Genomic DNA, 21,552 nt, shown 5'->3' with positions numbered 1-21,552 from the left:
CTATTTCCAGTCCTTAAAGGAAGAAATGGTAAGAAGTTATTGCTTGAGATTTTGTTGTTGATGTTGTTCTAAAATGTAGTCCTTTGGAAGCATACTCTAGGAAGTGTATGTAATTCCTTATGTACCACCCTTCTTCGTCCACTCTATAGGACAGAAGCAATAAAATAACTATTCTCAATCATTTATTTCTGCTGAGGTAAACATGGAGGGTAATACTCACATTGATTACATGTACTGGAATTTATTCAAGCCCTGGCAGGTTACCTGGATCTATACCCTCCCTTTTTTTTTTTTTTTTTTTTTTTTTTACACTCAAGAAAGTATGCCATTGGTTAACCCAGAATCCAAATTAATTTTTTAAAACACTAAATTACCCTTAAACCTACTGCTATTACTGAAAAATTATTTCTGACAGATCCCAAACCGTATCATATCAGTATTTCACACATTCTGTTTGAGAATCAATGAATGAGAATGTCTACCACCATAACAGTTTAGGCCTAAAAAATATTTTGATGAGGATGCTTTTCTCTGTGATAAGTAAGAATCCATGATAACTCCTTGAAACTTCTGTACCATACTTTATTTTTTGTTTTCTTGGCCACTGATATGTCTGTTTCATGGTGTTCCACAACCACTTTGCTAATAGTGCTAAGAGAATGTGAATAGGAATTTGTAAAGTACCTGGTGTGTCAGAGACCTGACACACAGACCTGGATGTTGATCCCAAGCTAGTAGCAATTTGTACTATTGTAGAAAGATTGTATCACCCTAACCTAGCCATTGACCAGCTAACTCATTTGTTAATTCATTCATTCTCTATTTTATTCATTAAAAAATAGTTGTTGAGAACCTACCCTTTAAAAGAGGTACCATGTGTATAGTAATTCTCTTGCATTCTTTTTTCCCAGGTATGTAGTGGTTTAGAGCACTTGCTTAAGCTTCTCTGTTACCAATTATTTGCTCATGCTATATACTTTTAACATTTTATTCTTGCCTTTCTTCAATGGTAACCTTATTGATAAAATAGCAGTACTAAGGCCTCTAGCTAGTAATTAATGTAACACATTGGAAGGATCTTGCTTGATGCAAATCTTTTATTTTCAACTTTAGTGTCATAACAGATCACTTAAGCAAAATGTCCTCATTTTCTATCTGCCTTGTGTTTTCGGTAATTCAGCTAATTCCCAGCAGGTATTTATAAACTGTCTGAACTGTCTGAATTATAGTAAATTGTCATTTACTATAATTATTATTCACTATCTGAATATGATTATCATTTTTCTAGAACACTGTTGTTCTCCTGCTTTAGTACAAGAAAGCCATGTTTTCATGTTTGAGTTATTGAAGTAAATCCTGACACATACTAACATTTTAAACTTAAATTTTCTTATTTATTCTTTTAAAATCTATTCAGTTTTCTATTTACTTTCCATCACACAACATTTATTTGTCCCACAATATTTAAAATACTATGAGGAAAAAATTATCTTTAGAATTTGGAAAATTGATTTATCTCTAGTAATAATTATCCAGGACTTATTTTCAGTTTCTTCCCTTTATTATGCTTGGTGAAAGACTGACATGGTGACTGCAGACTCAAAAATGTTAAAAAATATCTCAAATTACATCATTTATTTAACATAGTCTTGTTATTAGGGGTTACCTGATGAGACCCAAATCATTTAATTAAATAGATGCCTAGAGAGCTTCACTTGAAGCCCAGTCTCCCAATACCAGGCACTTTCTCACCAGCCCAGATGAGAAGCCCGGCTCTTGGACATCCCAGCAGAGTCTGCTTTTTCCCTATAGCATGTTACTTCCCACAAAAAATAGAATGTAATGGATACTTAACACTTAAGTAAATTAATAATTCACCAAAAGTCTAGGTATGGTAGAAATTTGAAGCGTTCTCAAAGCATAATTTAAGGAAACATATTTATATAAAAAGTTAATGATCTATTTATTATATAACAATAACAAGAAATCACATTTTAAAGTGTTTTTATCTGTATGATCTGGCTACTGTAACTTAATATTATTTCAGAAAAGCTATAACATTGTAACATGTTATGAAGGAAAGAGGAGGCTTATCTTCATGATGGTCTTTTTCAAAAAGCACCTTTTCTCCACTCCCATAGGCACTCTTTCGGACAGTAGCAATGATGGTGCCTGATTATGCCATGATTGCCGAAATAGTCCTGTACTCCTGTGGCTTTGTCACAGCTCGGCCACTGTCGGTAAAGATTGTGGCTACATATCGCCTGTGTTCAGAGCAGTTGTCATCACAACATCACTATGACTATGGAATGAGAGCCGTGAAGTCAGTGCTCACCGCAGCTGGGAATCTAAAGGTAGAAAACTCAAGTGGCTTCTTACTCATTCATTTCCTGTTTATAAATCTCAGGACCATGTGTCTTCACAAGAGTTACACTAACTGGTTAGTTTCATCAACTGAAAAAAAGTTCAGTTATCGTACTAACATAATTAATTATTTGCACACGTGAAAAAGGACATTTTATGATTTGTAAAACCTTAGACATGTGATCAGTGAATTGAGTTCCATTCCACAATTTTAACTGTATGAAACTAGGTACTACTGAGGAGTAAAATTCCTTGCTGCTGAGAAATACTTGAAAGCATTTATATATGAACATATATATTGAATAGCTTTAAAAGAAATAATCTATGTATAATTAATAAATATATACAGAAGCCCCTAGACATTGTTACTTAATATAATTACACAGTTGCAGCCAACTGTAGACTAGCAGTAATAGATTTGCAATATAATGTTTGCATTTTAAGATGGTATAAATCATAGCTATATTGATAAAAAATCAAAATGTTTGAAGACTTGGGTAATTTTTCATTGAAAGTCTTTTGCAGAAACATAAAATATAACTGTACATTTGTTCTTTATCAAAGTAAGCAAGATAGGCTATAATTAACAGCAAAATGCAAACTGTGGCTTTGGAGCTTATAAAATTTTCATGTTCATGACTGCAGAAGATAAAGATTTTGAAATATATCTTGTGTGATTAAAAACAATGGCATGCATTTTAATCTTCTATAATAACGTTACCAAGAATTCTGATATATAGTGGTGATATTCTGTTTCACATTAGCCTAACATGACTTCAAGTCATTGTTTTTTTTTTTTTTTTTTTGTAATAAACAAATGCAACTAGAAGCAACAATTTGTATTAACCTGGCATGTCATGATTACATTGTGGTCAGATAATGGGAAAGAAAATGCATTGTCCTAGTGTATGTCATCACTGACATCTTGACTATGGAATTGAGCTATTAAAGTTATGCAGCAAATGAATCCTATCATTCTTTGTCAAAAGCTAATTGAAAATTGTTGAATGTGTTGGCTTGAATATTTTGAAGTTTGTTTCTATTATATTAAAAAGCAATTTAAACATTTGCTTTAAGATGATAGCCTCTCAAATAACAAAAGAGACTTCTGACACTTCATAATTTACATGTGGTTAGGTTGATCCAAAGCCCATATGAATAGGACTAGCTTTGGCTTTGGAGGCCCTGGAAATTTAGAGACAGCTAACCTTGATTGCCAGGCATCACTGACTTTGTAAGGTTAAAGCCAGTTAAGTAGGAGCATGGGATTTATTAGAAAGATTCTAGAGAAAAAGAAGAGGGTTCTGGAAAACTAAATGCATGATGGTAGGAGAAACTGTGGAGTAAGATGTTGAATGAAGTATAGAAGCTGGGAGAAATATTTCTGAGTTCAGATTTTTTTGTGAATTATTGAACCATCTTATGGACATGAGCAACAAGTTGAGGGTTCAACCAGATTTTTAGTAAACTCTGGGTTTACCACAGATTTTTTAGAATTTAACATAAGTTTTCTGAAGCACCCTCTACTTAAGTGACTTAGTGTATTAACGAGCCTTCTCCACTCTGCCTGGGGAACACACTCAAGCACGCTGGTACTAAGCGTGCAGCCAGCAGGCAGCGTGCAGCTCTGCCCTCCCACTTTCTATCAGATGAACTGTTCCTCACCCAGAGTCAGGTGGCTTGTTCCCAAAACTTTCTGAAGCCAGTCGGACATGTTACTGTCGTTATGTCATTTAATTAATTGTCAATGAAATTGATGGTATATGAGCATGAAAAGAAGAGTTTTGTTTTTATGAAAACTAAGTTCATTGTTTAAGAAAGACTCAGTAAAGATGAAATGCTAAAAAAAATGACTTTGAATTAGGTATGGATAAGAAAAGTGAATAAAACTGGGAAAAAACCTTAAAAATCTTAAGGATGCTACACTTAGATTGTCTCCCAAGTATCTTTGAAGAGCATGATCATCTTTAAAAAACAAATCCAAAACACAACAAAACTGGACAGAGCAGGTGATTCATTATTGATGCGTTTTTTTTCCGACAAGAAAAATGGTCCAGAACTCTACCCTCAGAAAAAAAGCCTTGGCACCAAAATATGGGCAGAGTGAGTGAATGTTTATATGTTTTAAATGTAAGTGCATCTTTTAAAAATGATTGCCCATTTTTAATGATTATTTTCACTTTACCAACCCACTGCTGGTCTTGAATGCATAGGACAAGCAAGCTCTTACCCAATATAGAGGCAATGGCAGCTCCCAAACTATATGGAATTCATGGCCAATAGCTTTTTACCCAGGGCATCTGTGAAAACGTAGTTAGTTCAACTTAGGTTTTCATTATAAACTGGTAGAAAATTCAACAAGTATATCATCAGTTTCTAAAATTAATAACAGTCCAATTAAATGAAAATAAGTAAGAACAACACTTTTGCATGGGCTTAAATTGCCTCTGGGGCCTGGTGTTTGTGTGTGTGTGTGAACATGTAGGGGGTGCAGTTAATAGCTGCAGATATCATTATGAGCATATTTTCTTTCAGCTGAAATATCCAAATGAAAATGAAGAAATTCTTCTGCTTAGATCTATTATTGATGTAAATCTACCAAAATTTTTATCCCATGATTTACCACTCTTTGAGGTAAGAACATTTATTATTACAATGTATCAAAACTCTTCTAATAATGTATTTATCAAGCATCCATGGTTGCAACTCCCTGTGAGAAACTTCCACTACAGAAAACGATGATATGGCACAGAGAAACATAGATCATTCTGTTTTATTTGAAGTGTGTTTAGCTAGCTTTGTTGTTTTGGATAACTTTTAACAACTTGGGATTTTTAAGTTGCACCTTTTCTGCAGAATATAATAAGTACACAAAAGTTACAAAACATGTTTGCTTATAAATTTCACCAAAATTTCCTCCGTGGAGGAAAGTAATTGGTGTAACACATCACTGAATCCCTTGCACAGAATGGATACCTGGTAAATGTTTGTCAAATTAATGATTGGAGAAATAAAAAAAATAAATAAGCTTAATTTCTTTAGAAGAGTACAATGGCTTTTATGAAATTCTTTTTTTCAGGATAATTTAAGAACTAGGCTTCATAATCTTGTTGCATTTTAAAAATTAAATTATAAGTAGTTGAGAAGAACTATTAGAATGATGGTTAAAGTTCCTGTTTTGTCACGTGATGTCATTCTTTTCCTTTTCCCATTCTCAGGTAGAAGAAATTGGGGGAGGGCTTGGGAGTGGGCTCCTGACACACGGTAGACGTTGCTCTCTCTTGTGCTGCCTTGAGGTACGGGCAGTTAGCTTCCAAAGTGTAAAGACTGAAGTCGTAAGGCAGTCATGGGGAGGGCGGAGAAGTGACACTGCCAATGTAGTGTGGTCCAGTGTCGTTAGCTATCCATAGCAACCATGTTTCATCACTCTGAAAGGGACTTCCCTTAGTATTTAGAGTTGACAGTGCTAATGTTTTATAGATCAAATCTACAAGGAATAGCTTCAAATGTTCTTCTTAAAAATTTTCCTCAGTTTCTTTGGTACTAGTACGCTATACAGATTTTTCAGGAGTAAAAGCTATATTTATTTTTATAAAGTGGAAGTGTACCTCACCTAGTTGTATTCTCATGCAGCTGTGTATTCATTCAGTGAACATTTATTGAATAATATTAAGAATAATATTTCTTAAATGGGGCGTAACTGGCATTTTCAAATAGGACAGTTCCGTGTTGTGAGAGACTGTCCCATACGCTCCAGAACACTTGGCACCCCTCCTCCCCCAGTGTCTCTGGACTCTCCCAGTGTGAGAACCAGAAGGACAGCTCCACATATTCCCAACTCGCTACCTGGCGGGAGAGTGAAGGGAACTGGTCTTTGTTGAGAACTACTGACTACCAGATATGATCTGGAATTATCTGCTTCTTTCAAGGTTAACCATAAATAATTTGAACAATCTGAGAAGATATTTTTGTTTACTTAGCAAACACTATGCATTCACAATGGACCAGACCTTATTCTAAGAGTTTTATGAATAGCAACTTATTTAATACTCATAAGCAGCCAACGGGGCAGGTGCTATTGTTATCCCCATTTTACACATGGTGTAACTGTGGCACAGAGATGATAAGTAACTTGTATTCATGGCCAGTATATGAGGGAGAGGGGATTCCAGCCACTCAGCTAGGCTGCAGAGTGATCTTAAAGACCCTACTGCGTTGCCTTTTTCTCTCCTTTGCCCCAAGGAAACTTACTGCTCCAGTGAACTGGTATCAGTTTATCCATAACAGTATTTAAAGGATTAAATTTAGGGGTGATTAAACTGGTAGTTTGTCAGTTCTAAGGGATAGCTTGAATGTATGCTTTCATATTAAGCTCTTCTGAATTTTTACTTTTATCTTCAGAGTAAAAAGAATAGCTGTATTTCTCACATAGGTTGCTATAATACTTATGAAAAAGCCTTAGCAGTTTATAAAGGGATGTTTCTTAGACCTTGAAATTAACTCTATATATTCATATACACTAAATATGGAAGTAGAATTCTTTCCAATCGTACATTATATGATTGTATTCGTTTCCTAAAGCTGCCATAACAAAGTACCACAAACTTGGTGGCTTAAAACAGTAGAAATTGATTTTCTCACAGTTCTGGAGGATAAAAGTCTGAAATAAGGTGTTGGTTCCCTCTGAAGGCTTTAGGAAAGAATCCTTCCTTGTTTCTTCTTGGCTCCTGATGGCTACTGGTGATCTTTGATGTTCCGCGGCTTGTCATTACTTCAGAATCTGTCCCCATCACTAGATGGCCTTCTTCCCTGGGTGTCGTTGTGTCTGTGTCTTCCTCTCCTTTCTGATATAAAGACACCAGTCACTGGAGTTGGGCTCCAGTATGATCTCATCTTATGTAATTACGTCTGCAAAGATCTTATTTCCAAATAAGGTGACATTCTGAGGTTCCAGGTGCACATACATTTTTGAGGGACGCTAAGCTGATTAACATACTACCCACTACAATGATTAAAATACCATCGAACTAATTTTTGTATATGGTATGAGGCATGGATGGAAGTTCATTATTTTGACAAATCCAGGTACTCTAGCATAATTTGTTCAAGACTATTTTTTTAATCTTTTCTCTACGGGATTGCCTTTGAGTCTTTGTTGAGAATGAGTTGTTCACATGTGTGTGGGTCTATTTCTGGTCTCCCTATTCTGTTCCATTGATACATTTGTGTATTTTTATACTAATGTGACCCCATCTTTATAATAAGCCTTCAAATCAGATCGTGTTCATCCTCTAACTTTTTAACTTAGAAAGATGTGAAACTGCAACATCTCTGGAGGAAAACAAGAGAAATCCCTTGTGAATTTGGAATAGGCAAAAATTTCTTAAATACAACACCAAAAGCACGATGCATGAAACAATAAATTCATAAAATAGACTCATCGAAATTTAAAAGTTTGCACTTTGAAATACACTGGTAAGAGAATGAAAGACAAGCTAGAGACTAGAAAAAAAATTTGCATATTAGATGTATGATGAAGGACTTGTATGCAGAATATTTAAAGAATGGTCAAAACTTACCATGAAGAAAATAAACCGATTAAAAATAGGCAAAAGATTTGAACAGACATTTCACTAAAGAAGATATACATATGGCACACAAGTACATGCAAAAATGTTAATCTTTGGGAAATGCAAATTGAAGCCACAACAAGATACTGTTACTTGTTACTATGGCTAAAATTAAGAAAACTGACCATACCAAATATTGAAACTCTCATACACTGCTTGGGGGGATGTAATATAATAATACAACAACCTTGGAAAGGAGACAGTTTCTTAAAACAGTAAATACACACTCACCGTACTATCCAGATATTCCACTCCTCATTATTCACCCGAGAGAAATGAAAGCATTTGTCCATACAAAGACTTGTATACACATGTTTATAGTAGCTTTATTTTTTCCCCAAACTGGAAACAATGAAAATGTCCATCAACAGGAAAATGGATTTAAAAACTGACACCTCAATACAGTGGACTACTTCAATACAATGAACTATTGATATATGCTGTGAAAGGTGTGGATTTCCAAATCTTTATGCCAAGTGAAAGAAGCCAGACAAAAAATAAAGTAGTACATGTAATGTGTAATTTCACCCATAATAAATTCTAGATAATGCAAATAAAAATAGTAACAGAAAGCAAATCAGTATTTGTTGGTTGTCTGGGGATGGAGATAGGAGGTGGCAAGGAGAGGAGAGAAGGAGGATTATAAAAGGCCACAAGGAGACCTGTGGCTGTGATTGGTATGTTGATTATCTTCATTGAGTTGGTGGTTTCACTTATCAAATTGTACCCTTTAAATATAAACAGTTCATTGTATGTCAGTCATACCTCTATGAAGCTGTTAAAAATACTGAACTATTACTCAATGGCTCTATTTCCATCAATGTTAAATACAAGGATGTGAGAAATTTTATCAAGTTTATGTATGTCTATATGTCTATATATATATGTATATATACACATGTATATATACATATACACATATACATACATATATATATAGAGACAGAGAATATGAGAATGTATAGATAGATAATGTAAATCCCCAAATCATCTATCATTAGGGAATTACTTCAGATTTGTTTCCTGGGGTGAAATTACCAAAACCAGATTACAATGATTTGCTGGGAGCCATCAAAGACAACTGTGACTCCATGAATTTGCAAATGACCAGATTCTTTTCTGAGAAGATTCTTCAGATATATGAAATGATGATTGTGCGTCATGGCTTTATGATTGTTGGAGAGCCATTTGGAGGAAAAACCAGTGCATATCGCGTCTTAGCTGGAGCACTAAATGATCTATGTGAAAAGGTAAGTGTGTTATTAATGCATTAATTTATTGATAATCAGCTTTGTGCAAGATAGAATGTATGGTCATTTAAAAGGGTACTTTAATGCAGCAACTTAAAATTATGAAAATACAGAGGAAATAAAATTAGAAAAGTAATACAAACCAAGTAGGAAGTTCAGTATACAAAGGGTATGCCACAGATTTGCCTCAAGCCCTTTTGTTTCTTTTTTTAAAAAGTTTAATCATAAAGGTAACACGTTCATGGTAGAAAAAAGTCTGAAAACATGAAAAAACCTGTCAGTTTTCTTTTTTATACTTTCTTAAGAGAGTATTTTTTATTTTCTTGTTTAGATTTGTAACGCAAACTTGTTAGTGGCTGCTAGGGGTACTGAACTGAAGTGTGTGTGTGTGTGTGTGTGCGTGCGTGCGCGCGTGCGTGTGTGAGCGTGTGCGCGCGTGTGCGCGTGAGCGTGTGCATGCATTATATAATACATGCATATGTAAGTGTAGTAAATAATGATGATTATATTATTCAAAATTCCTGTCCTACACATCTCAGTTTGGTCTACTTTGATAGGCTAAAGGAGTGAGGCTGTTTTAAATTCTCCAACTAATATTGCATTTCTGTCTACTTACCCTTGTATTTCAAATAGTTCTTGCTTCGTATATTTCAGTATTTGTAGCCAAATGGGATTTGTGATCATTACATCTTCATTGTGGAGCCTCCCTTCAGCTAGTATAAAATTATGTCCTTGTATTATTTGCCTTGGATCCCCTGTGTCTAATTACAGTATTGCAACCCCTGCTTTCTCCTTGCATATATATTTGCCCATGTCTTTAATTGTGACTCTGGCTGTCACTGTGATTTACTTTTTTATGGAGAGTAATTAGTTTTAACTTTTATTTTCTCCAGTTTGGCCTTTATCTTCTCATAGGGGAATTTTAATTCGATTGTATTTATTATCAAACAAACTGATATGTACTTATTTCTGTCACCTGTTCCTTTATGGTTTTATCCTTTCAGGCTGTTTCCTTTCTTCTCCTCCCTTCCTTTCCCTTTATCCTTCCTGCCTTCCTTTCCTCGTTTTTGTTTGCATTTTTCCTATTTTGTTGTTTTATTGTTATAGGGACTAATTTTTTGCTATAAAAAATGTCTCTAAAAGAGCCAAATGTGGTGCCACTCAAAGATTAAAGAAGATGAAGGTATGAGCATGTATTCTGGTCCAATATAAAGCCCGAAAGTGATTCCTTATCAGGAAATTCTAAGAGTGACATTGTGGTAATGTAAAAGGGGAAGGCTCCATAGCCACTGCTTGCAAGCTGTAGCTTCACACTAGCTTTGTTGCATTTGGGGCAAACACCTTGCTTTAATGGCAGCAACTTTGTTCTGACTAAGATGATAGAACTTTCCCATGCTTCTGAATTAAGGATGACACATCGTTATTCCCTTCCTGGGCACAGAGAAGAAAACAAAGACCTTGAGCTTTTTTTTTTACTGCTTCACATTATTATTCCCACATGTTTTCTTCAGTTTGGTACTTCATGTCCCAAGCTCCAGTGGTGGTGGGCAGAAAGCAGTGTGGGAAAGAGTTGAACTTGTTATAAGTTGAACTTGTTGTGTTATATAAAAAAGAAATGATTGTGAATAAGTAGAGCACAGGCGATTTTTAGGGCAGGGGAACTATTCTGTATATATTGTAATGGTGGATACATGACATTATATATTTGGCAAAATCCATAGAAGTGTCCAATACAAAGAGTAAACCTTAATGTAAACCATGGGCTTTAGTTAATAATAATGAATCCATATCAGTGGAGGAACTGAGGAATTGAGGAATCATAACAATGTACCACACCAAAGCAAGGCTTTAATAGTAGGGGAAACTGTGTGTGGGGGGCGGGAAGATGGAGGGAATATATGTGAATCTCTGTATATTTTCTGTTCAGTTTTTCTGTAAACCCAAAGCTACTCTAAAAAAATAAAGTCTATTAATTAAAAACTTAAAAAAGCCTATGCCCCAAGGGTATTAACATCTCTCATTAATTCCATATACCAGCTTTCAAGGTTCTGGTGGAAACTATCAGCTTACCAATATTAATTTTTTCACAACTTGAGAATGGTACATATTTGCCTATATTTAAATCATTTAATTTTATCTCAGAGAATGTTTTATAGTAAGAATCAACCAGTTACAGCCCATGGGCCAACTTCAGCCCAAAGCCTGTTTTTGTAATGCCAGTGAGCTTAGAATGGTGTTAACATTTTTAAGGTTTGTAAAGAAAAACAGAAAAGAACATGTAACCTGTTAATCTATCAATAGTAAATATTATATGCTTTTGACCAACATTTGCTACTTTATTCCTAAGTATCCTATGAGCTCTTAAATCCTATTGTAAATGGTATTTTTAAATTTTATTTTTCAGTTCATTGGCATTATAGAAAATACAATCTATTTTTGTATAATGACTTTGCTGCAGACTTGTTAAATGAACTCTTTACTTCTGGTAGTTTTTGTGTAGAATCTTTAGGATTTTCTACATGCCCAGTCATGTTTTCCATGAATAATGACAGTATTAGTTGGAGTATTATTCTTTTAAATAAATAAAACAGTATTATTTATTCCTTTAAATAAATAAATCTTTTTTTTTCTATTAAGGGGTTAATGGAAGAAAACAAGGTTCAGATTACTGTTTTAAATCCTAAGTCTGTCACCATGGGTCAGCTGTATGGACAGTTTGATTTAGTGTCCCATGAGTGGTCCGACGGGATCCTCGCTGTCAGTTTTAGAGCATTTGCTGCTTCATCGGTAAGTGCTAACACTTTTCAATGCTATGAGAGTTATGATTTTTTCAGTTGTTTCAAGTAAACATTTGTATTTGTAGCTCAAGGTACTTATTTAAAACACATTGCTGGGATCCTTGAGGCGCCGGCCGCCGCCCCAGCCAGCGTCTGAGCCAAGCCCCCGCGTCCTTCGCCTCCATGTGCCCATGGCCTTTAAACTGCCGGTTCCTCGGCTGCGGGCGGGGGTGCTGAGTTTCCCGCTGGGAGGTAAAGTGGCCCCCCTTTACCTCCCAGATGCCGCAAGGAGACAGGCCTCTGGGCACTAGGTACGCCACCCTCGCCCTACACGTGCCGGGGCGAGGCCCTTGCGAGGCCGAGGAGGCAGAGCGCTTTCCCCCGAACGCAGTGGGTGGGGAGTGGTGCCTTGTCTCTTCTCCCTCCACAGATGAGAGAATTGAGACAAGGAAATTATATGCCCTGCTTGATATAAATACAACTGGATATAAACTTCAGGAGGCCAAAGTACATCATCTCTCTTGTTCACTCCTGTATCTTGAGCATCTAATACTGTGCCAGGCATATGATTTGCTTTTACCATTTGTCCTAGGGTTCTGTCTGTCCGTTTTTTGTTTTTTATTTTTAAGTATAGTTTTTAACGCTTGTTATCATTGGTGGATTTGTTTTTTGGTTTGGTTGCTCTCTTCTTTCTTTCTTTTTTTTATTACTTTATTTTTAATATTTAAAAAATTTTTTTATCTTAGTAACTTTATTTTATTTTATATATTTTTCTTCCTTTCTTTTTGTTTTTTTCTCCCTTTTCTTCTGAGCCATGTGGCTGACAGGGTCTTGGTGCTCCGGCCAGGTGTCTGGCCTGAGCCTCTGAGGTGGGAGAGCCAAATTCAGGGTATTGGTCCACCAGAGACCTCCTGGCTCCACGTAATATCAAGTGGCGAAAGCTCTTCCAGAGATCTCCATCTCAACACTAAGACCCAGCTCCACTCAACGACCAGCAAGCTACAGTGCTGGGCACCCCATGCCAAACAACTAACAAGACAGGAACACAACCCCACCCATTAGCAGAGAGGCTGCCTAAAATCATAATAAGGTCACAGACACCTCAAAACTACCACCAGACATGGTCCTGTTCACCAGAAAGACAAGATCCAGCCTCATCCACCAGAACACAGGCACTAGTCCCCTCCACCAGGAAGCCTACACAACCCACTGAACCAACCTTACCCACTGGGGGCCAACACCAAAAACAGCGGGAACTACGAACCTGCAGCCTGCGAAAAGGAGACCTCAAACACAGTAAGTTAAGCAAAATGAGAAGACAGAGAAACACACAGCAGATGAAGGAGGAAGGTAAAAACCCACCAGACCAAACAAATGAAGAGGAAATAGGCGGTCCACCTGAAAAAGAATTCAGAGTAATGATAGTTAAGATGATCCAAAATCTTGGAAATAGAATAGAGAAAATACAAGAAACATTTAACAAGGACCTAGAAGAACTAAAGAGCAAACAAACAATGATAAACAACACAATAAATGAAATGAAAAATTCTCTAGAAGGAATCAATAGCAGAATAACTGAGACAGAAGAACGGATAAGTGACCTGGAAGATAAAATAGTGGAAATAACGACCACAGAGCAGAATAAGGAAAAAAGAATGAAAAGAATTCAGGACAGTCTCAGCGACCTCTGGGCCAATGCACCAACATTCGAGTTATAAGGGTCCCAGAAGAAGAAGAGAAAAAGAAAGGGACTGAGAAAATATTTGAAGAGATTATAGTTGAAAACTTCTGTAACATGGAAAAGGAAATAGTCAATCAAGTCCAGGAAGTGCAGAGAGTCCCATACAGGATAAATCCAAGGAGAAACATGCTGAGACACAGATTAATGAAAGTATCAAAAATTAAATACAAAGAAAATATTTTTAAGGCAGCAAGGGAAAAGCAACAAATAACATACAAGGGAATCCCCATAAGGTTAACAGCTGATCTTTCAGCAGAAACTCTGCAAGCCAGAAGGGTGTGGCAGGATATATTTAAAGTGATGAAAGGGAAAAACCTACAACCAAGGTTACTCTACCCAGCAAGGATCTCATTCAGATTTACAGACAAGCAAAAGCTAAGAGAATTCAACACCACCAAACCAGCTTTACAACAAATGGTAAAGGAACTTCTCTAGGCAGGAAACACAAGAGAAGGAAAAGACCTACAATAACAAACCCAAAACAATTAAGAAAATGGTAATAGGAATGTACATGTCCATAACTACCTTAAGTATAAATGGATTAAATGCTCCAACCAAAAGACATAGACTGGCTGAATGGATACAAAAACAAGACCCATATATATGCTGTCTACAAGAGACCCACTTCAGACCTAGGGATACATACAGACTGAAAGTGAGGGGATGGAAAAAGATATTCCATGCAAATGGAAATCAAAAGAAAGCTGGAGTAGGAATTCTCATATCAGACAAAATAGTCTTTAAAAGAAAGACTATTACAAGAGACCAAGAAGGACACTACATAATGATCAAGGGATCAATCCAAGAAGAAGATACAACAATTGTAAATATTTATGCACTCAACATAGGAGCACCTCAATACATAAGGCAAATGCTAGCAGCCATAAAAGGGGAAATTGATAGTAACACAATCATAGTAGGGGACTTTAATACCCCACTTTCCCCAATGGACAGATCATCCAAAATGAAAATAAATAAGGAAACACAAGCTTTAAATGATACATTAAACAAGGTGGACTTAATTGACATTTACAGGACATTCCATCCAAAAACAACAGAATACACTTTCTTCTCAAGTGCTCATGGAACATTCTCCAGGAGAGATCATATCTTGGGTCACAAATCAAGCCTTGGTAAATTTAAGACAATTGAAGTCGTATCAAGTATCTTCTCTGACCATAATGCTATAAGACTAGATATCAATTACAGGAAAAAAATCTGTAAAAAATACAAACATATGGAGGCTAAACAATACACTACTAAATAACCAAGAGATCACTGAAGAAATCAAAGAGGAAATCAAAATATACCTAGAAACAAATAACAATGAAAACACGATGACCAAAAACCTATGGGATGCAGCAAAAGCAGGTCTAAAAGGGAAGTTTATAGCACTAGAATCCTACCTCAAGAAATAAGAAACATCTCAAATAAACAACCTAACCTTACAAGTAAAGCAATTAGAGAAAGAAGAACAAAAACACCCCAAAGTTAGCAGAAGGAAAGGAATCATAAAGATCAGATCTGAAATAAATGAAAAAGAAATGAAGGAAACGATAGCAAAGATCAATAAAACTAAAAGCTGGTTCTTTGAAAAGATAAACAAAATTGATAAACCATTATTAGCCAGACTCATCAAGAAAAAAATGGAGAAGACTCAAATCAACAGACTTAGAAATGAAAAAAGAGAAGTAACAACTGACACTGCAGAAATAAAAAGGATCATGAGAGATTACTACAAGCAACTATATGCCAATAAAATGGACAACCTGGAAGAAATGGACAGATTCTTAGCAAAGCACAACCTTCCGAGACTGAACCAGGAAGAAATAGAAAATATGAACAGACCAATCACAAGCACTGAAATTGAAACTGTGATTAAAAATATTGCAGCAAACAAAAGCCCAGGATCAGATGGCTTCACAGGTGAATTCTATCAAACATTTAGAGAAGAGCTAACACCCATCCTTCTCAAACTCTTCCAAAATATAGCAGAGGGAAGAACACTCCCAAACTCATTCTGTGAGGCCACCATCACCCTGATACCAAAACCAGAAAAAATGTCACAACAAAAGAAAACTACAGGCCAATATCTCTGATGAACATAGATGCAAAAATCCTCAACAAAATACTAGCAAACAGAATCCAGCAGCACATTAAAAGGATCATGCGCCATGATCAAGTGGGGTTTATCCCAGGAATGCAAGGATTCTTCAGTATACCCAAATCAATCAATGTGATAATCCATATTAACAAACTGAAGGATAAAAACCGTACGATCATCTCAATAGATGCAGAAAAAGCTTTCGACAGAATTCAACACCCACTTATGATAAAAACTCTCCAGAAAGTAGGCATAGAGGGAACTTACCTCAACATAATAAAGGCCATATATGACAAACCCACAGCCAACATCGTTCTCAATGGTGAAAAACTGAAACCATTTCCACTAAGATCAGGAACAAGACAAGGTTGCCCACTCTCACCACTGTTATTCAACATAGTTTTGAAGTTTTAGCCACAGCAATTAGAGAAGAAAAAGAAATGAAAGGAATCCAAATCAGGAAAGAAAAAGTTATAATGTCACTGTTTGCAGATGACATGATACTATACATAGAGAATCCTAAAGATGCTACCAGAAAACTACTAGAGCTAATCAATGAATTTGGTAAAGTAGCAGGATACAGAATTAATGCACAGAAATCTCTTGCATTCTTATACACTAATAATGAACAATCTGAAAGAGAAATTAAGGAAACACTCCTGTTTACCATTGCAACAAAAAGAATAAAATACCTAGGAATAAACCTACCTAAGGAGACAAAAGACCTGTATGCAGAAAACTATAAGACACTGATGAAAGAAATTAAAGATGATATCAACAGATGGAGAGATATACCATGTTCTTGGATTGGAAGAATCAACATTGTGAAAATGAGTATACTACGCAAAGCAATCTACAGATTCAATGCAATCCCTATCAAACTACCAATGGCATTTTTCACAGAACTAGAACAAAAAAATTCACAATTTGTATGGAAACACAAAAGACCCCAAATAGCCAAAGCAATCTTGAGAAAGAAAAATGGAGCTGGAGGAATCAGGCTCCCTCACTTCAGACTATACTACAAAGCTACAGTAATCGAGACAGTATGGTACTGGCACAAAAACAGAAATTTAGATCAATGGAACAGGATAGAAAGCCCAGAGATAAACCCATGCACATATGGGCACCTTATCTTTGACAATGGAGGCAAGAATATACAGTGGAGAAAAGACAGTCTCTTCAATAAGTGGTACTGGGAAGACTGGACAGCTACATGTAAAAGAATGAAGTTAGAACACTCCCTAACACCATACACAAAAATAAACTCAAAATGGATTTGAGACCTAAATGTAAGACCAGATACTATAAAACTCTTAGAGGAAAACATAGGAAGAACACTCTTTGATGTAAATCACAGCAAGATCTTTTTTGATCCACCTCCTAGAGTAATGGAAATAAAAACAAAAATAAACAAATGGGACCTAATGAAACTTAAAAGCTTTTGCACAGCAAAGGAAACCATAAACAAGACGAAAAGACAACCTTCAGAATGGGAGAAAATATTTGCAAATGAATCAATGGACAAAGGATTAATCTCCAAAATATATAAACAGCTCATGCAGCTCAATATTAAAAAAACAAATAACCCAATCCAAAAATGGGCAGAAGACCTACATAGACATTTCTCCAGAGAAGACATACAGATGGCCAAGAAGCACATGAAAAGCTGCTCAACATCACTAATTATTAGAGAAATACAAATCAAAACTACAATGAGATATCACCTCACACCAGTTAGAATGGGCATCATCAGAAAATCTACAAACAACAAATGCTGGAGAGGGTGTGGAGAAAAGGGAACCCTCTTGCACTGTTTGTGGGAATGTAAATTGATACAGCCACTATGGAGAACAGTATGGAGGTTCCTTAAAAAGCTAAAAATAGAATTACCATATGATCCAGCAATCCCACTACTGGGCATATACCCTGAGAAAACCATAATTCAAAAAGACACATGCACCCCAATGTTCATTGCAGCACTATTTACAGTAGCCAGGTCATGGAAGCAACCTAAATGCCCATCGACAGATGAATGGATAAAGAAGATGTAGCACATGTATACAGTGGAATATTACTCAGCCGTAAAAAGCAACGAAATTGTGTTATCTGTAGTGAGGTGGATGGACCTAGAGACTGTCATACAGAGTGAAGTATGTCAGAAAGAGAAAAACAAATACTGTATGCTAACACATATACATGGAATCTAAAAAAAAAAAAAGGTTCTGAAGGACCTAGGGGCAGGACAGGAATAAAGACGCAGACGTAGAGAATGGACTTGAGGGCATGGGGAGGGGGAAGGGTAAGATGGGACGAAGTGAGAGACTGGCATTGACATATATATAGTACCAAATGTAAAATAGATAGCTAGTGGGAAGCAGCCACATAACACAGGGAGATCAGCTCAGTGCTTTGTGACCATCTAGAGTGGTGGGATAGGGAGTGTGGGAGGGAGACGCAAGAGGGAGGAGATATGGGGATATATGTATATGTATAGCTGATTCACTTTGTTATACAGCAGCAACTAACACAACATTGTAAAGCAATTATACTCTGATAAAGATGTTTAAAAATATATAAATAAATAAAACACATTACTGAATAGTCTGGCAGTGTTTCTGTGAAGAGCACTGTTAGTGCCTGCAGAGAGGCCAGAGACCATGAGGGCAGGCATCTTCTCCTCAGTATGCACAGAAGAGAGGGCAGAAGAAAAGAAGACTGGGGAGAGTATTTCTGATCTTCTTTTTCCAGGCTAAGTGACCCAGGAAGGAGAGCATCTGAATAACATGATCCTTTCAATCCTTCAATAACGTTCTTCCTGCGCCCTGCTGCTCAGCTAGCTGTCAGTGTCACACCCACTAATTGTTAGATGGACTCCAGTGCTTAGAGAGGAAATTGCAGACCTTTATAAAACGATGTCTTACAAATTCCAACACTTACCCTTTAGTGTGTTAGGAAGAGAATCGGCTGCCTGTGGAAAGCAGAAGAGGAAAAGGGTGTGCCAGCTGCTGGCTGCTGGGAAGGGGAGTGGGAACTTACCTACTCCTGGCTTACCCTACTGAGTGGCTGCTTCCCACTGTTACAAAAAAGAGTCCACAGACCAATAAATGTTAACTTGGTTGTCGTATGTTAGCAGGCTCTCCGTGGTCTGTGATTACACGGAGACAGCTTGCTAAGGCTAGTCTTACAGGAAAAGGGGCCTAGGCTACAGACATTTGTTTTAAGTCTTTTTTTATATAAATGTTTCCTTTATTCTGACTACCATACCTCCTAAATTTGGTGCTCTCTACCTACTTAAGGACCAGCCAGTCATGAGTCAGTGTAGTAACAGAAAAACATCAAATTGCAACTCTGCTTTTATTGCCTGAAGGGCCTTGAGCAATGAATCATGTAAGGATTGGCTCTCAGGGGCCAGAGATCTTGCCCAGTGTCCAGCTTTACTGGATAAAGGTAATCAGGAGACACAGGTGGGGCGGGCAGAGGTCTGGGACCATTGATGTCCCAGATCCTTTGATGTCTCAGATCCTTTCTTGTCACAGTGGATGTCCTCTGGCCCAGATTAACATGTGAAGTCTCCAGATAATGTATGCTGTTACATTATTTATAAAGAAATAATCATGAGATATCTCCCATTTTACACTTAGCTACATAGTATATATTATATTTTCCACGAAGCTACATCCCGTAAATACTGAGTCTCAAGGAAGTTAAGTAGCTGTCCCAAAGTCACACAGCTGGGAAGTAGTAGAATCAGATTAAAAGTGAGGTCTTTCGGACTGCACAGCCCAACAACTCACCATTATAGGGCAGTGTTTCTCAGAGCGAAGATGAGCAGGCCTGGGAACCCAACAATAGGCCCACTGTCTGGTGGATTAATGCCTTTGGTCACAGGGGCTGAGAATGTGTTAAGGTGCATTCAGATCCTTCACTACTTCAACTCAAATTCACATTTGCTGAAGGGGAACCAAAGCATCATCTGTGTCCTCAGAAGGGCTGCTTCATAAGGATCTGGAGAAGAGAATCAGTTTTTGCTCCCTCTGGCTAATACCTCGCCACTTTTTAATATTTGTTGAACATTTACTATATTCTGGACACTATGTAAATCTTTTCATGTTTCTCATTGTGGGACTGTGAAGGTTATATTGATATTAATGCCCTGTACCACCATGAGGCAGTTCAGCCCAAGAAGGATATGTGTGTTAATTCATTCAGTGGGGGGAACAAAAAATTTGACTTAACACACAAGAGTAATTAATCTGTATGAACACTAAATAGAATCTCTATAGAGTCAGTCTGAATGAAAATTGTTTTCCCTGGCAATTACATGTTTGTTTTACTTATGATACTCTCTAAAACATGTTATATATGAGTTTAGAAACATTGGAAAAGATGGAATCTTAAGATGTTATATATATTTGTCTCATCCATGGCATATATTGGCTTCTTTAGTGAATATATATATATTCACACACGTATGCACACTTTATTCCAAAGATGCCTTTACATTTTGATGGTGAAATTAGTTTTAGGGGTTACATTTTAAAGTTGTAAAATAATATTATTGAACTATTTCCCTTCCATGACCATTTTTGTCCTTTATTCACCGTATGCATGAACCAGACACCAGATAGGAAATGGTTAGTTTTTGATGGGCCAGTAGATGCAGTATGGATTGAGAATATGAACACTGTGCTGGATGACAACAAAAAGCTATGTCTGATGAGCGGGGAGATTATCCAAATGTCGCCACAAATGAGTCTTATTTTTGAACCAATGGATTTAGAAGTTGCTTCTCCTGCCACTGTAAGTTCTCAGTTTTCACATCTGCTTATAAATTTGAAATGTTATAAATGCGTTTATTGCTTAGTAGCTTTGACTCTAGATGAAAAGTGTTTATAGAATTCATTTTAACAGCCATCTGTGATTCTCCAAGAGCAGCCGTGTCTGTCAACATACCTTGACAAATATAAGTGTCAGGCATATTTTCCTCTTTGCCTAGGGCCATTTGGTAAAGTTGTACGCAAAAATTTAGGTCAGGAAATTATCTAAAAGTATGCTATTTTTTCCCCAAGAGTTTTCTGAAGGTTGTAAGAAATAGATGTATCAAGTCATATTTCTTTTGTAAGCAGTTCCTTGGAGGTAAACAATGATTGTTTTTCCAGGTTTCCAGATGTGGGATGATTTACATGGAGCCTCATATGCTGGGCTGGAGACCGCTGATGTTGTCTTGGATAAATCTTTTACCTCCTGTGATCAGTACTATTCAGAAGGAATTTATAATAGGCTTATTTGACAGAATGGTTCCTGTTTCTGTCGAATTTATTAGAAAGCATACAAAGGTAAGAGGGATGAAAATTTTAATATTTAAAAAATAAATGGAAAATCCAAATTAGCCATATATACATTTTAATGTCTACTTTTATTGCCAACTACCAGATATTAAAATAATTTCTTAACTAGTTTGACTAAAAACTCTTTTCTTATTAAAGTTTAAAATTTTTAATTAACATAATTCTCCAAAAAATATTTTAAATGAAGCATCTTGTGGTTTGAGAAGATGTGTGGATCTTCTCTCTCTTAAAAAACAAACTCAAAGTCCCACCTAATCACACCTGGGTGAAAATATTCTAAATAGTTCTCTCTCATTTCTGATGGACTGTTGTTTTTTAAAATAGTTTTCATTTTG

The 21,552-nt window shown here is 36.4% G+C and overlaps 1 protein-coding gene across 1 annotated transcript in view; it reads left to right on the top strand.

The window, feature by feature from the left end:
- DNAH7 (dynein axonemal heavy chain 7) overlaps nt 1-21,552 on the top strand; it is a 246,777-nt gene that overhangs the window by 106,304 nt on the left and 118,921 nt on the right. Inside the window, exons 28-33 of the mRNA XM_061203571.1 lie at nt 2,142-2,354; nt 4,900-4,998; nt 8,996-9,244; nt 11,882-12,031; nt 20,487-20,669; nt 21,029-21,205. Coding sequence (XP_061059554.1) covers nt 2,142-2,354; nt 4,900-4,998; nt 8,996-9,244; nt 11,882-12,031; nt 20,487-20,669; nt 21,029-21,205 — 1,071 coding nt within the window. The remainder of the gene's footprint in view (nt 1-2,141; nt 2,355-4,899; nt 4,999-8,995; nt 9,245-11,881; nt 12,032-20,486; nt 20,670-21,028; nt 21,206-21,552) is intronic.

This window comes from Eubalaena glacialis, chromosome 1 (assembly GCF_028564815.1).
Source record: "Eubalaena glacialis isolate mEubGla1 chromosome 1, mEubGla1.1.hap2.+ XY, whole genome shotgun sequence".
In the NCBI taxonomy this organism is placed as follows: domain Eukaryota; kingdom Metazoa; phylum Chordata; class Mammalia; order Artiodactyla; family Balaenidae; genus Eubalaena; species Eubalaena glacialis.
This window is presented reverse-complemented; position numbering and strand designations above follow the sequence as displayed.